Genomic DNA, 16,546 nt, shown 5'->3' on the forward strand with positions numbered 1-16,546 from the left:
TGGGACAAGCCAGTTCTCTGCTGCTGCCCCAGGTATCTGCAAAATAGGATTAATTATTTTTATCTCCTTTGTAAAGCATTTTGAGATCTGCAGCTGCAACAGGTAGCTGAAGGACAAGAAGTAAGGCAGTTTAGTTAACAATAGGGAAAAAGAAACTGACTCTCAGGTGTCCAAGGCCAGAGCGAGACAAGCTCAGGGTAACAGAGCTTCAGCATCGAGATCGTAGGAAGGAGTCTTGAAAAATCAACAGAAGGGGGAAAAAACTTCTGAAAATTCCCCACTGATAGAAGGTTGGACTGTTTCAGGCTAAATCGGTGTCTGTAAAGCACTCTATAAGCTTTTGAAGAAAGGTGGAACTGCAGGAAATCAGGCAAAGTACTAGTATCTCCTTCCCCATGAGGGTGTTGAGGCACTGGTACAGCACAAACTTTTAAAGAAACAACTTCGTGAATCCCTTTAAAAGTCCAGCAGGTAAATAAGGTAAAAAAAGTTAAAACAACCTGCCAAAACCTTCATATGAAAAGCAGCATTTTAAGCAAACATCCCAATCATTTACCAATTTTCCTTGTCTTTCCCAGAAAAGACTCAAGTGTATCATTACGGTTCAAATGAGATGAAAGAAATGCCGTCTTCTTGATAAACACTCTCAAACCTGCGATTCAGGTTTTATGAAATAAGGCTTAAGCAAAAGCTACTCAACCCAAAGCTTAAAGACTTACGCCAGCTGTGTGGGGTACGGGACACCTCCGCAAACCATCCAGCACAAGGTCAGGATCCAGCGCTGAGCATGGTCCACATGTTGGTTTGTCACAGAGCCAGAGTCATCTTTAGTTTCCCATGAAACTCATGAGAAAGCCAGGCTGCTACACTGACTTTGTGAAAGCAGGTTGCACGCATGGAGCACTAAGCTCCTACAAGTGGTTGGATGGAGCTCTGAGCAACCTGAGCTGGTGAAGATGTCCCTGCTCATGGTAGGGGTTGGACTGGATGAGCTTGGAAGGTCCCTTCAACCCTAACTGTTCTGCGATTTTAAATATCCTAGATGTTAAAAAGAAGTCTCACATTCTTGAAGAACATCAAGACAGTCACCTTGGGTAATACAAGCTGGAGACTGAAAGTTTTTCCAGATTCTGTTACCAGCAATGGAAAAATGGTGGATTTATGAGTTTGCTGATTCAGAAGGGAACACTCTGGGAAGTGCAAGGAATGAGGCCAGGTATCTCCAGATGAGGATGAAGACCACCCAGCAGAAGAAAAAACACGTCCAGCAAGTCTACCCAATGCAACAGTTCATGGTGCAAAGTAGCACAAACCAGCAGGACATGCAGAAATGAATCCCATGCAACTATGTCAGCGTGACGCTGGGACCAAATTACATCAACTCTGCCTCATGGGTGGGCTAACACGGTTATTCTGCTCATTTTGAAGGATGTCCATGCACCACTGCACGCTGCCATCTGGCAGCCTCTTGGACTTCTCCAGCATGGTGTAACACTGCGTTGAGTCTCTCTTGCCTTAGCACCAAGATGGCCCCCAAGCCCACATACTGTCCAAGGAGGTGACAAAGCAGCTCAGGCACAGACACCACAGGTCAGCCACCTACAGCACTTTGGACCAAAGAACAATTTCAAGGTGGGAAAGACACTCGTGGGTGTTTAGTCAGGTAGGGCAGAAAGAGATTGAAGAATGGAACAGGCACAAAAATTTGACTAAAATAGACTGAATAAAATAAAACTGAAAGAGCAAAGGGATGGGACAGAGCTCTGGACTCAAGGTCAAGAAGCTTGAAGCCAAGAAAGAGGATGAAGATTTGCAAAGGAGGACAGTGCAATCTACAGCTGAAGATGCTGTTGGTGACAATACATTGCATATGGAAGCAGGACATTAGGAAGTCAAAGATAACGGCTGCTTTTATTACAGGCACAGACAGCATTTTTGTGGTTAAGATAGACTATGTTGTAGAAGAAGGTTAATGCAAGGGCTAAAGGAGACTTCCCATAACCACAGCAAAAGCTCAATGACTCAAGTATCAATGTCAAGATGGAGAGGGAACAAAGCCAAGCCGCCATTTTTTTGTGTGGAAGGTAAGAAGGGTACATAGACAGATGTCTCTCCAAAATCAAACACCAGGTCTGCAAATAATTCCTGCAGTGAAGCCTTGCTGGACAAGAAGCAAGTACACAGCCTCCAGTCCCTGCCACCCAGGCTGGAGATGTACACTCTTCCATCTACATTGGTTGGAGGCTTGCAGGTGCACTATGGTCAGGAGAAGGAAACAGCTGGTTTTTTTTTTGTCTGAAAACACCTTTTAGTTTCTTAACATGGTCTCTCCTTTTGACAACACATCAGGGCTCCAGAGCAGAGAGCGGCAGAGATTTACCCTCACTTGACTTAGACTCACGCTTCTGTCTTCAAACACATATTTCAAATACAGTTGAGGTGCTACAAAAAACATGGCAATGACCCATGACAGCTGGATCCTTTACTGGCCTCACGTAAAAGCAACACCTAGGAGGGCTTTCTCCCGTTGCTTCCAAATCCAGCACGTTTCCCCCAGTCTTTGGAACCAGTATGAAAAAGAACAGATGACTGGAACCAGAGGATCAATGGGTTGCCAACAATGAAGCTACAGCAATGGTAACAACCATCCAGTGTCCATCTGTGAAAATGGTGTAGGTATCAAGCTACCCTGCAGTGACTCCCTCAAGAAGAGAAGCTTTACGAAGAGCAAAAGGTGCACAAAACCCCACTACAATGTTCTGTACCATGGAGGGGTGATCCTGGGCTTGGGCTATGTAGGGACCATCTCTTGGAGAAGAAGGCTGGGTCACCTAGAAGGAAGCATTCATAGTAGGAACACCCTGTCCTCGGAGCAGCCTTGGCACACAGAAATCAGCTCATGAAAGAAGATTTCCAGTCAATGCAACAGTGGGAAAGTCTTCATAGCTTTTCCCAGTAGTATCACAGCTCTACCACCACCCAGCCCACTTCAAGAAGGACTGGAGAAGAGATTCAAATAAAAGCTACTTTCTAGCTTACGTGGAGGAACAGTTTGTATTTTTGATTTTGCAAAATAACCCATTTGGGGCAAGACCTGCCCAAAGCACATGGAGCACTTTATAAAAACCAAACAAGTGGGAAGAAGGCCCCTTCCTATCGCTCAACCAACTGCAACCTTCTGAACATGGGCAGAAATTCCCGTCATCTGAAAATACACTCGGAAGGGACGGAAACAGTCAGCAAAGGAGAGGTCACACAGTCCTTTGTGAGAAATATTTTCCCATGGCATCCCTAAACATAAAAGACTTAAAAATAAATAGTTATTACTTTGTTATCCTTTTCAGGCATCCGAGTGAAAGAATGTGTGGTCGGCCCTCAGCTCCAGGGATGCAGGCAATAGAAACTTGCTTTAATAAGGAATATTTTAGCTGTAGGTTTTTACCAAGAGTTTGCAGGAACAATGAGGAAAACTGGACTTAGGTATTTTAGTCTGTTTTTGCAGTTATAGTTTTTAGCTTCCCATTTGCTGACAATCACTAAAATGTCAGTTTGCTATTTAAAATTTAGCCTCTCCTCTAATTTTGGCAAAACTGTTGGCCAAGAGCACAGGTTACATCTATACGCATTTAACAAAGGACTTGATTGGCATTTTTACTTTTTATTTAGAAAATAATGGCAGGCATTTTATATTTAATAATCTGCAAAAACTTTGAAATGACTGTTATAAAGCTATATGTGGAGGGGAATTGGAATTTATTACATTGTTTTCATTAAACACAATCTTCAGCGCACTGGATTCATAAAGAAGAAAAGTAAGATAATCAGAGCGTTTTATATTTGAAGCTGATGTATTAAACACTGGAAATACCTATCTGCACCTACTGAAATAAGCTGATTATTTCTGCCTCCTGTTCCCTCCAAAACTTTACAGGTAACAGATCTCAGCCTCACATCTCTTTCTTTTCTTATTTTTTTGGCTCAGTGGAATAAGATAAAACTCTCACACTTTTTAAACTCTCCACTAATGAACTGGTTATTATTATTATTATTACTACTATTATTATTATTTTAATGCCAGTCTCTCCCTGCACCTGCAGATGATGACCCCGATGTCAGCAGCACATCACCAGCATCTTCTGGCTCTGCACTTCTGCGACTTTGCAGTAGCAAAGATACATCCCTTCAATGTATTTTTATTTTGCAGTATAACAGACCAGTACATGAAATATTAAACATTTCAAATTTAAATTAAGAGGTTGCACTTGTTTAAGTTCTAAAAAACCACACTTTTTTTTTGATGTAGGCTTAAAAAGAAGGGAGACTGAACAACCAGGCTTTCCACAGATATATTCTAAGCGTGCACGTGGAGTGGTGCAGAAATAGAACTATTTAAAAAGAAAACAAAAATAAAAATCCAAACATGAGTTTAGGACCTAAGTAACAATAATTATCCCCAAGCCCCCCGGTCCCTGTGGGTTTGCCTGCCTCTTACTCACAAACACTCCATGGACAAAAGGCGGTTTCTCTTGCTCTCAGCGCTGAAGAGCCGGCGCAGGTACTACAGGGAATAGCAAACCAGATTTTATTCTTCCTCAAGGACCTGGAGCTGAATAAGCCACTTAAGCCCTGCCTAAAGCTTCTGCTCCCGGTGCTGGAGGAGGAGGTAGGAAAGCGCGACTTGGCTTCCCCATCCAGGCTGAGTGTCTTCATGGCCGCAAGGAGAGGATAGAAATGATGCAAACGGGCAGGACCACCATAAAAAGATCCCCCCAAAAAACAACGAGGGCACTTTGGTTATAAGTGACTGCCATTATTTGCATCAAACGGGGCTTCAGAATCAGGCAACTTCGTGTTCCTGTGATGTCTTGGGGTGGGGGTGAGCAGGCAGCATCTTCACCACCCACCACGTGCACGGACTGCCACTTCTCCTCGATAAGATCCTCACACCCAGCTAGGGGCTGCCACTACTTATTTACCCTTTTTAAAAAATTCTTGTATTGAAACACCGTAAGTTGAAGAGGGGATGCTCCAGCCTGGATAAGGAGTATTGAGCTAGTGAGGATTTTGGTTAAGGGGAGCTGGTCACAGAGTCACAGAATGTCAGGGGTTGAAAGGCCCTGGAAAGCTCATCCAGTGCAATCCCCCCATGGAGCAGGAACACCCAGATGAGGTTACACAGGAAGGTGTCCAGGCGGGTTGGAATGTCTGCACAGAAGGAGACTCCAGAACCCCCCTGGGCAGCCTGGGCCAGGCTCTGCCACCCTCACCAGGAACAAGTTTCCTCTCATATTTAAGTGGAACCTCTTGTGTTCCAGTTTGAACCCATTACCCCTTGTCCTACCATTGGTTGTCACCGAGAAGAGCCTGGCTCCATCCTCCTGACACTCCCCCTTTCCATATTGATCCCATGAATGAGTCACCCCCCAGTCTCCTCTTGTCCAGCTCCAGAGCCCCAGCTCCCTCAGCCTTTCCTCACACGGGAGATGCTCCACTCCCTTCAGCATCTTGGTGGCTGCGCTGGACTCTCTCCAGCAGTTCCCTGTCCTGCTGGAACTGAGGGGCCACAACTGGACACAATATTCCAGGTGGTCTTTGCACCCTCTTGCAAATGTCCTTCTGGACTAGACATGTTCAGTAAGAACACCACCTCTCTAGGACAATACTGAGTCTCTGCCTGTCCCCTTGGTAAATATGGGCCCGTGAATATCACCAGCACGTGCAAGAGGCACCTTGCATGTCACCCCTTTTGTCTTGGAGCCACAAGGCCCACCTTGGAACCACCTTGGGTCCTCCAGCTGGGAGGATCAAGCCACCTCTGCAGTGAGGTGCCCCAGGATTACAGCAGGAATCTTGGTGGACTCATCCCATCGCTAATGTCCAAACCCATGTGCAAGGTTTGCAGAACAGGGAGCGTTTCCTTGAAGTGTTCAAGACCAGGTTGGACAGGGCTCTGAGCAACCTGACCTGGGTGAACATGTCCCTACCCACGGCAGGCGGTTGGACTAGATGATCCTTAAGGTCCCTTCCAACCCAAATAATTCCTATCATCATTCTCCCATCATCATCATCATTCTCCCATCCCTGGAGACATCCCAGGCCAGGCTGGACAGGGCTCTGAGCAACCTGAGCTGGTGAAGATGTCCCTGCTCACGGCAGGGGTGGCACTGGATGATCCGTAAGGTCCCTTCCAACCCAAACCATTCCATGATTGTTCGACTTCCAGACCGCAAACCTCACACACTCCCAGACGTCCAGCAGATCCCACCTGCAGCAGCCACTTCCCAAGAAAGTTTGCTAATTAAATTCAACACCTCCATGCCAAACTATCCCAGAGCAGCTCGGTGAGCAGCTCAACACACAACACATCAATAAAATCCACCTACAGCTGCACTGCTCTAATAAATACCACCCCCTCCTCACACTTGTCTCATAATGAGTTGTAAAAATGGTGCTTCCAGCCACTAAAAGTGAGAACTTCTCTCCCGGTGTCTTTGTAAGCGGAAAGGGTATATTAGTTAGACCCATTCTTTGATTCACAATCCTTAGAAAATAGGTACGACTTTATCCCGGGCGCCCATAATAACCGGTGTCTACTTCCAGCAGCCAAAAAAAAACCCCCCAACCCTCCATAGGAACCAACATTAGCTATTTAAATAAGGGTTTGTGGGTTTTTTTGTAATTGCAGAAACTTTTGCTAATCTGACATTTGTTAAAACCCCTTATTAGAAATTATGCAGAAAAAAGAAAAAAAAAAAAAAAAAGGAGGAAAAAATATGAAATAAAATTAAAAAATGAGCTGGCTTCACAATTACCGAGTCAGCCCATGCAGCCCTTCGCTATTGTAGGGAATGGCATAAAACCCCTCGGCGGCCTATCAGCTCCCTGGCAGGCAGGGGACTGCGCTATTCAAAGCGAGAGATACAAGCTGCAGGGCAAAAACCTGGCAGGTCCCATCTGACCCCCCAATCCCCGGCTGGTGACAGCTCCAAGCTCCATGGCAAATTAGCCCTTCTCACATTACAATTGCAGGAGACAGATTCCATTAGCGGTATCTGAAATTGAGTGGAGAGCTGCTCCGTTATCAGACTTGACTCATAAGCGCCGCTATTAATCAGAGCTATGATAGCATTTATATATTTCAAGCTATCTTGCCGCCGCTGTGATATTCCGCTACAAAGGGTTGATGGGACTTAGGGAAGGGAACAATGGAGCTTTCTGGGAAAAGCAGAGTAAATCAAGAAAGTCTGTGACTTCCGCACATTCTGAAGGGATTGCGGTTTACATAAATTTTCTCCCAATTGGAGATTGAGCTCTTCCTCATCTTACACATGGGATTTAGTTGTCACTCAATGGTAACAGCTGTGAAAAGGTGAAGCGGCCCACCGCTCAGAATATTGCCTCCGCTTTTAAAGCAATTAACCCATGAACAGGAGGATACCTGGTGATATCAAAGGGATTAAGCCAGGCAGTGCATTATTAACATTTCCTTGAACTAATTCTAACTCTGACTAGCTGTCAGAAAAGGCTCTTCAGTCTTTAAAAAAAGGAAAAAAGTGAGGGTTTTTGCCCTGCTTCCCCCCCACCCCGCCCCGCTTTCAAAATGAAGCAGAGTTATTGCAGCCTAATGTGACTACTTTAGAGCAAAATGCAAATGAACAGATTCGGTAATGTCTTCAAACAGACCGAACTCAGTGTTGGTTTATCATAGGGAAAAGGGGGGGGGGAAATATATATATATATATATATATATATATATATATATATGATCAATTAGCCAGAGTTCACGGTAGATACTCTTCTAAAAGCAAAATAATACTCAAGTATCTTCCTTTCTTCTCTTCCCCCCTAAAACTTTGTGACTAGTTACTAAGCATAAAACCTTTTGAAACAGTCGAGATCTTTGCACTGTGCTACAACAGTGATAATCTGCGATAATCTGCAATCTGGAAAAATCCAAACACATCCTGTAAGGAGATTCCTCCTTCCCTAAATATTGCAATATTTTAGTTTGCCATGATGGCCAAGGGGGCATCAGCACATCGGGCGGGAGGGTTAATCTCCCATCCCTCCATCATCCCCAAACTGTGCCCCCAAAAAACGAGTCAGACTATCTGGGGACAACTCCTGGTCCAGCAAACACACGTAGACAACTTTTCCCATCACCGGTTAATTTTTGGGGGGCATCAGCCACGAGGTCCCTTTGGAGATGGCCATGAAGGTGACCGACCCTTCTGATGCTCCAACACATCTGGTCTTTATCAGAGACCTTCCCATGAGAGCTCCAGGACACATATCATAGAAGCAAGAAACCTCAGCGCCATTTCCAAAACACCTTGATGCTTTCTAAACGATCACATCATTTTGATGATTTAATTATTCAACATGCCTACCGCTCCTTTTTGTTGGCGACAGGAGTTGGCTCCAGTTTTCACGTACAGCTCAGAAGGTTTGTGGGGCAGAGAATATATATATATGTTTATATACATAAGTCCAAAACTTAACATGATACCCAGAACAGCAAACCGAAGAGACATGAACAGCTTAATTTAATGCAACATCTTCCCTTTTTCAAAAACCTGAGTGCAACTCAGCCGGAATAAAGCTGGTAAAAACTTACTAGAAGCACTTGGGCAACGACACTTTCTACGCTGCTACTGCCCCTGCAATAAATTAGCTTTGTATATTTAGATACGGCAAAACAGCCAAGCTATGAAAGGTATATACCAAAAAATAATGCACTTAAAAGCAGGGGAAAGCATCCTATTGCTCTTTGCAACAGCGAATGCAAAAAATGCACCATCTGTGCAAAAAAATGACACTTTGGCAATCATATTATGAGAAGATAATTGGTTTACTTTGTAAACTTGCTATGCTTTGCCTCCCACAGTAAAACAAATAAAACAGTTGTTTAAAGCAACAATCCTGTAGCCGCACTTGCTGCATCCTAAAAACACAAAGCCGCTCCCCGCCCTGTTTCAAAGCAAAGATGAATTATTTGAGTTACAAGCAGTCTGCGAAAACTCTTTGTAAATGCCATTTTACGACAATTACAAGCAATTTATTAAGACTGTGCGGAGCGGGGGGAAAAACTATATTTGAGAATGAATTCGAAGGGGTAAACGGCTCATTCGGCGATAGTCTGGATTATTGACAAAAGGGTTTTTTGCATCGCTGCGGTTCAACTTTGTTTTAAAGAGCACAATCCAGGCTTAAAAACATATAATAGAATGAGTAATGTAATAAAATGAATAAAGAAACAAGATGCTGGGCTTGCTGCCCATGGACTGCGTGGAGTCATCACCTGGCAGAGGAGAAATCTGTTTGAGGAATAAATTCGATCCTAATCCCGCAGACGCTGTAATATCCCAAACAGCACCCGGCTGCGGAGGGAACCGCCGGGAAAAGAAATTGTCCTTATCTGCCAAGGAATAAACTTGGAAAATGCTTCTTAAACAAACAAAAAGAAAGAAGAGTCAATGGGAGGGGGGGGGAAAAAAAAGGGAGATATTTACTGTATTGGGAGGCACAGAAAATACCCCGCGAGGGTAAACAGCAAAGCCGGTGGGGAGAAAAGAAAAGGTTTTTAGAGGTTAAGTTCAGGTCAGACGACAAATGAAATTGTAACAACCCAACTGACATTGTATAATGTCTTCTTCCCCGCGATCAATAGGGCAGCGTCAGCCCCATTTCCATAGAGATGGGTTCCTCCCGCCGCTGCTCCAGGAGCGAGATTTGCTCCCCACGGATGCCGAACTTCAGCAATTATTTGTCCGCCTAACATCTACATATTCTCATATTAACGGCCACGTTTCGGGCGGCACGTGGAGCGGGGGCTTTATTGTTTTGCCCCGGTCACCCCATCGGCTAAATTTGAATTAAATCACAAATAGCGGGGGGATTTGACAGACCGGTTTAGGTCCTTTGTGAGTAGGGACAAGTCCGGTTAAAACCAAAATGCGTCGCCTTCAGATAGTTACGGCTTTCACACACACAGTGCCAATAAACACTTGCCCAATTTTTTAATTTTAAATTAGATGGTAATAGAAAGAAAAAGCTTTTTTTTTTGCTAAATGAATATCATAAAAAATAAATCAATTTTAAGGTGCGTAAAAGGAAAAACGTAACACTCTAATTTGGCAATAAAACTGATCCACGCTACCTAACAATTCATTTCCAAAAATCAATCGCTGCTATGCTGAATAATTGATCCTGTCAGCGCCTTGTATCTACCAAATAATTTTCTATAAGTCCTAATAGCTTCTATCATCTCTCCGTTCCAGGTTTTCCGTTCCTTCCCACAAGTTTTAAATCTGACAGAAGTAACAGTTTCCAAATCCAATTAAACAAAAACAATTAAAAAAATATCAAACTTCTAGAAGTGCAATAATAATTCCCAAATTTAGCCTGCGATTCCTCTCCAGCATCCCTCGTTTTCTAAAGCAATGATCGCATCGCTTCGTATGCACAAAACGGGCACATAAGGAAAGGTCAGGTTGGTGTTTAAAAAGCAGGATGGATCTTCATAGTGATTGTAACAACAGGAACAATCATAATTAAAAAATATAATCAGAACCCAATATATATAATATTTAGCAACTCCTCGCAGGAGTTTTTAATAGAATGAAAAGAAGTTTTGCTCTAAGGCTGCGCCTTGTACTGTGAGGGCAGCGCCGCTTCCAGCTCCCCAAATACAGTATAAAATACAGGATATTAAATCAAATAACGCCGGCTTAATTACAGGTATTACCCAACAGTAAAAGCAATCATTTTAAACGCCTATAGGAATATTCAGGAATTACTGAAGCTATTCCAGTGGGTGTGATTTGGAGCTGATGCACTGAAAGGGGATGTAGAAAAAGCGACTCTGCGGCAGAGGGAGATGCAGCCGGACAGACGGAGATGCAGCCGGACAGACGGACCCCACGGACTGAAGTTTAAGTGACCTCAGGGATCTGGGGCTGTGGTCTGTCCCCCCTCCATTTATTCCCATTTATTTCTCAGAGAACAAGTGAAACTTAGAAGGTTTTCCCAAGTGGCAACGCAGCTCTGGCAACGGGGTGGGTGAAAGGGGCTATTGTCACAATAATCTCAGTAAGGAAGAGCCCCATCTCATCCCAAAGCACTCCGATGTCATTCCGGATTTTCACTCTTTACAGCCCAGAACCGTGCCCTATTTTCCCCGCAAAAAAAGAACATCAGAAATTGTTGGTCCGTGTTGCGATAATCCTCTCAAATATGGGTCAGGTTGAGGTTAAGAGCAGCCAGAACTCGCACATCAAAGAGGAGCGGAGTTAACAAACCCCCCCCCAATAATAAAACCACGCGTGCAAATCCTGATTGTTCCCTTCTCTCCCAAGGTTAGAGGTCTGGAAAAAGCGGATGGGCTCGGGCCGGTGTCCCCCCATGCCGGGGGACGGCACCAACGAGGATGCTCGCCCTGGTCCGTGGGTACCACGGGCAGGCAACTGCCCATCCGCCCCCGCCGGGAGCCGCGATTAAACCGAGTTCACGCTTTCCCGATAAGGTGAAGCTCATCCTGTTAATTTAAACAGACCATCTGCATCTTTCGAGAACGACAAACTTCATTAGTTCTGGTTAGTTAAGCCGAGCGGTGATTTGTGATAATGAGCCCGAACAACCTGTCACGTCTGCGCGAGCGAAAGGGCGCACTTTTTATTATGACTATTATTATTATTTAACAGAAAGAAAAAAATTAAAAGGAGAGAGCTTTTGTGCAGGAAAGAAGGTCAAATTCAGAATAAACTGCTGTTAGGTTAATCAGAGGAACTAATTACAGCTGGAAAGGGAGAAAGGCCAGAGGGGAACAGAGGGAACGGTCGGAAATGTCCCGAGCCGGCGGGGAAAAGCCCGGCCGAGGAGATAACACCCCCCAATGACTTTACCTGAAAACCGTGTAAAAAAGCAAAGAGGCGGCAGCTGCTCCCAAGAAGCCGCAGAGGAGATGGACTCGGCGGGCGGGGGAGCCCAAGGGCAGCACCCCCAGCGCCAGTTTGGCCAGCAGCGTGAACAGGGGGTAACCGGGAGGGTGCGCGACCTACGGACAGAGCGATAACGGGGCTGAAAAGGGGCGAAATTCTATTAAATCAGGAGAAAAAATATATCAGCCGGGGGTGGGGGGGTCTCTGAGGGGCACCTCTCATCCTTTTGTACCAATTTTAACTCTGCAAATATAGATATATATTTATTTTCCTTAGTGGATTTGGCTCCACGTCTCGCCCATAATAATGAGGCGGCGAGAAAAGGAGGTGCCACGTTTCATTAGCGCGCCTTAAAGGGCTCCTTGTTTGGGTTCACAGTATATTAGGGTCATTCAAAAGGCTGTTTTTTCCAGCTTCTCGACTATTTTATTGGTTAGCAAGTTGAAAGACCACACTGCTATCGGATTACCACCGCACTGACAGTCCTAAGGTCTTGCCTAAAGGGATCATGCACCATAATAAAGTTTATTAAATAATAAAACTTATTAAAATTGTTAACCCGATTTATTTTATTCTCCCCAGCTTATACAAAATTTGGGTTGATAATAAGCCAGCTACTGTATATACAGTAAAGCCTTTGCTTTATAATTTAGTTTAATTGGATTTAAAACTTGAAGTAAATTGTCGCGTGCTGTACTTATAAGTTAGTAAAAACTGTGGTTTGAAAATAAATTAATCTACTTTACTCCATGCTTAATTAAACTTCCTTAATTCCTAAAACTGTTAATGAGAGCATTGATTAAACAATAAAACTAATACTTACTCCAAGCTCATATGCGGCTGTGATCAGCTCCCCTGTGAAAAAATAATGTAAAACCAATAATTACTATTAGGAAATGACACTCCTCCAAAGTTTTCAAAATCCAAATGCTTGCATTGGGGTTTTGCATTAATTTGACTGGATAAAACTGTAAATCTGTAGAGATTTAGCAGCATGAAATTTTCTAAGAATATTTTCTCCCTCTGATGTCATTGCACAAAATATCTTTTGTGTGTTTTCGCGAGACTTTTATGAACAGATAAGTAAAAATATAGGTAGGCTCGGGTAAAGAATGGCCCAAGATGTTCACAATGCAGGCATTTGTGCGTGTGTGTTTTTCATTTAAACCCAATTGACTCAATAACTTCCAAGTTTGCAGCGCTTAAGCTGCATTGTCTCTAAAACAACACGGTTGTTTCTCATTAAAAACCCCGCAGCTTTATAATTTTAATAGAGGGGGGAAAATATAATCACCGATCGTGCAAATCTGCATCTACATATCTGGGAAGGCTGCTCTCCAATAACATTCAATTAATTCTTGCAGCTTTTGCTTCGCAAGTAACTTTTGTACCTGTCAGCCGCTCCCATTAGAAACACCATTTACATTTTGCATTTCATTTGCCTTTTATGCCAGCACACATTACCGCCACAAAAAGATCCACGTTAGCGTAATAGTTAATAATACTTGGCATTTTTAGAGCGCTTGACACTGAAGCATTTTGCAACGCTCCTGAGCGGCATATATTAAACATATTCAATATGCACAACACATTCGGGGACCAAGGACACAACCAAGGGGGGGACGGAATTAAAAATTATGGCTGATTTTCCTTCTTTCCCTCAAATTTCATGATGCAGTTTTGCAGAGCCTGGTCTTACTAGTCCAGCTCATTTTACAATGGTCGTGGTAGCTTTGTGCCCATGGTAAAGACACAAAGCAAAGGGTAGTGTTGGCTTTAAACGCTAAATTAATGATATTTTAAACTTCTGCATGTTATTATATCCTTACCATCAAACGCAAAGGAGGAGGATTGTACAAACGGCACCTTTAAATCTCAACACTCAGTAAATAATATATTTAAAAAGTAAAATGCAAGTTTCAACCTATTGCAAGACAGCCCCAAAAAAGCGAATGCAATGGGAAAACCACCCAAGCTGAGCCCTTTAGTGTTCAGCAGCTCCAGGGCTGGGAAGCAACTGATCTCCCCGCATGCAGCAAAAAATGATGCTCATAAAGAAAATCCTAATTTGGGGGTTCCCCAGGGGTTAAGGGTGGATGCCCATCGCATCACAGGGATGCTCCCAAGCCATGCGTGGCTCCATCTTCATTAAAGTGCCTCTGGGATACAGCAAAAACTGCATCTAAAATGGCTAAAGATTAAGTTCACACACGTTGCTACAATATCGGTTCACATCACAGGCAAGAATAACTGTAAAGCCATACAGACACAAACCAACCAGAAGAAATAATAAAGTACCGGTGGATGCCATTGGGAAGCTTTGAAAGCCAACGGCACAACTATGACATGTAAGGATTAAGGACGAAAAAGTAAGAAAACTTGTAAAAATCAGTTCACAAAACACCCACCACTTCAGGTCAGGTTAATTCTCCATCGCCACCCACGTACCCAGGCATCACTTACAGCCTCTGTGGGCAATATATAAGTGACAATATGGGCTATATAAGTGCTGAGCACTATTATTAAGTGACAAAACACAGGGAGGAAGACTACAGCACCAACACACTTGATTTCAATATATTTCTCATGAGAGAAAACGACCTTCAGACACCGGCTCAAATTTAGAGGTTTATTCCTGCATCATCTTGGTCTAAATAAGTTTCGGACCGTCCAGTTTGATTCCCCACTAAAGGTGTTCGGGCAACAGGCCTCAAAATGGATTTATCCCCAGTAAAGTTGGGAGCTGATGTCTGGAACATCAATGGGAAGGTTTGGGGTTTCTTTTTAACTTGAGTTTATTTGATCTTTTTTTAAGTTCCTTTAACATCCGTGGACGTTTCCGAATTAGGTCTAAAATTCATTCTCTCCTTTCTTTATTATAACACTTAGTAACACGGGAAAGCTGCCGATGAAAGCACCTATTGCCTTTGACATTTTCAGACTACTGCAAACTTCGGGAACAATTAAAAATATATATGGATTGCTAAAAAAAATTATATATTTTTATATAGATATATTTATATTTATATATATATATAGGCTCCCTGCCTGAAAGCAGATCCAGCAAAGCACCTTTTTACTCAGTTTGAGCCCCGTTAACCAAGGACATGCAGGAACTGTCTCGGGGACTTCGGGCAGCCCTGGAGCATCCCATGGGAATCGGGGAAATAACCCAAAAATAAACCAAATGGGGAGATGGGGAGCAAGGTCATGGGCTAACCAAGGGACACCCTGTTGAGAGGTTTCCTCTAATGTAATTCCCTGTTAAAGCATCCAGCCCCCAATCCACCCACTCCTGGGACACCTCTGCTGCACCCCCGTTTGCAGTATGTGCCCCACTAGTGTCCTTGGTATTATTACATATATGCTTGCATTTCTATACATGCAGCTGCCAGGCTGGGAAGAACCAGTTGCCTTCAGAAATTAGGGAAAGAGCAATTCCCCCTCCTGCCCCCAAAATGGGATAAAATGAGCACAATAACCCAGGGAAAGCGGGGTGAACCCACTCCTGCGCTGCCTGGACCTACCGGGGTAATTCACATCAAGCAAGGAATGAACCCCAGTGCCGATTCATCACCTCACTGGGAGAACGCGCATCCACTTTGTCAAGGGTGCTAATGGTTATTTGCATCCTGGAGGCAAAACCCAGGCTCAAATACAATACAGAAACGGGTTGCCGAGGCTTCATGCAGCACAAAAAGCACAGAGCGCAGGCACCCTGCATGTTCATAGAGATGCGTTTCCCATCGGGGAGCACTTTAAAATACAAAACGGCAATAATGGTAAATATATCAATGATCATGTATTAACTAATATGACCAGAAGGAGCAAATCCAGCCTGTTTACACACTTGGGAGCAGAAGCAAAAGCCACTGGGGTGCTAGTCCAGCTGGGACACGCACACCTCGTGTGGAGTGGGGGCTGCAAGCTCTATGGAGAAGGGATTTATAAAGTAATTCTTTTAATATAGCTCTGACAACAGGGTCCCTCTGATCCAAACACAGGAACAGGGAAAACGGACAAGTTTGCACCAGTGTCCACCTATATACCAAAATCCCTGCTCTGAGAGCCAGGATGAGGTTTGTGTCATGAAACCAGCTCTGTCCTGTTATCTTTAAATCAAATAACCCTCATTAGAACCATGCTCAATGTCACATTTGTGTGTGAAGAGCTGCACTAAATACAAGCTAGACAAAACCATCCTGCTCTTACCAAGCAGCGCTGTCTTTCATGCAACTTTAAACAAAATCTAATGGAACATTTTAAAGACTTGGAGTTAAAACATGTATCCCCCTCTCCATGCATACCGAAGCTATAAAATAAATGCATCTATTAAAAGTCCATTTATTTAAAGGGAACTTAAGGCACAGCTTGGATCCCAAACCAGCCATGGTCAAGAGTTGGACAGACCCACTCCCCAAATCACATCTGTACACATGCTGCAAAAGCAAAGTATTTTTTAAGCAAGACCAGAGTAAACCAAGAAAACTGCAGAAGGACCAAACAGGAGAATTTTGTCCTGTTTGGGATAGTTCGTCACTTTCGTCAAGTTGCAATTTCAGAGACACAGATCCAGAGATTTCAACATGGCCACACAGACCAGAGAA

The 16,546-nt window shown here is 43.7% G+C and overlaps 1 protein-coding gene across 1 annotated transcript in view; it reads right to left on the reverse strand.

Annotated features, from left to right (window-relative positions):
• The window catches only part of TMEM260 (transmembrane protein 260), a 37,978-nt gene that overhangs the window by 20,219 nt on the left and 1,213 nt on the right, over positions 1 to 16,546 (reverse strand). Inside the window, exons 2-3 of the mRNA XM_082058393.1 lie at positions 12,763 to 12,794; positions 11,904 to 12,055 (exon numbers count right to left, since the gene is read on the reverse strand). Of these exons, the coding sequence (XP_081914519.1) occupies positions 11,904 to 12,055; positions 12,763 to 12,794 (184 nt within the window). The remainder of the gene's footprint in view (positions 1 to 11,903; positions 12,056 to 12,762; positions 12,795 to 16,546) is intronic.

Source organism: Streptopelia decaocto, assembly GCF_964273445.1.
Source record: "Streptopelia decaocto genome assembly, chromosome: 7".
In the NCBI taxonomy this organism is placed as follows: domain Eukaryota; kingdom Metazoa; phylum Chordata; class Aves; order Columbiformes; family Columbidae; genus Streptopelia; species Streptopelia decaocto.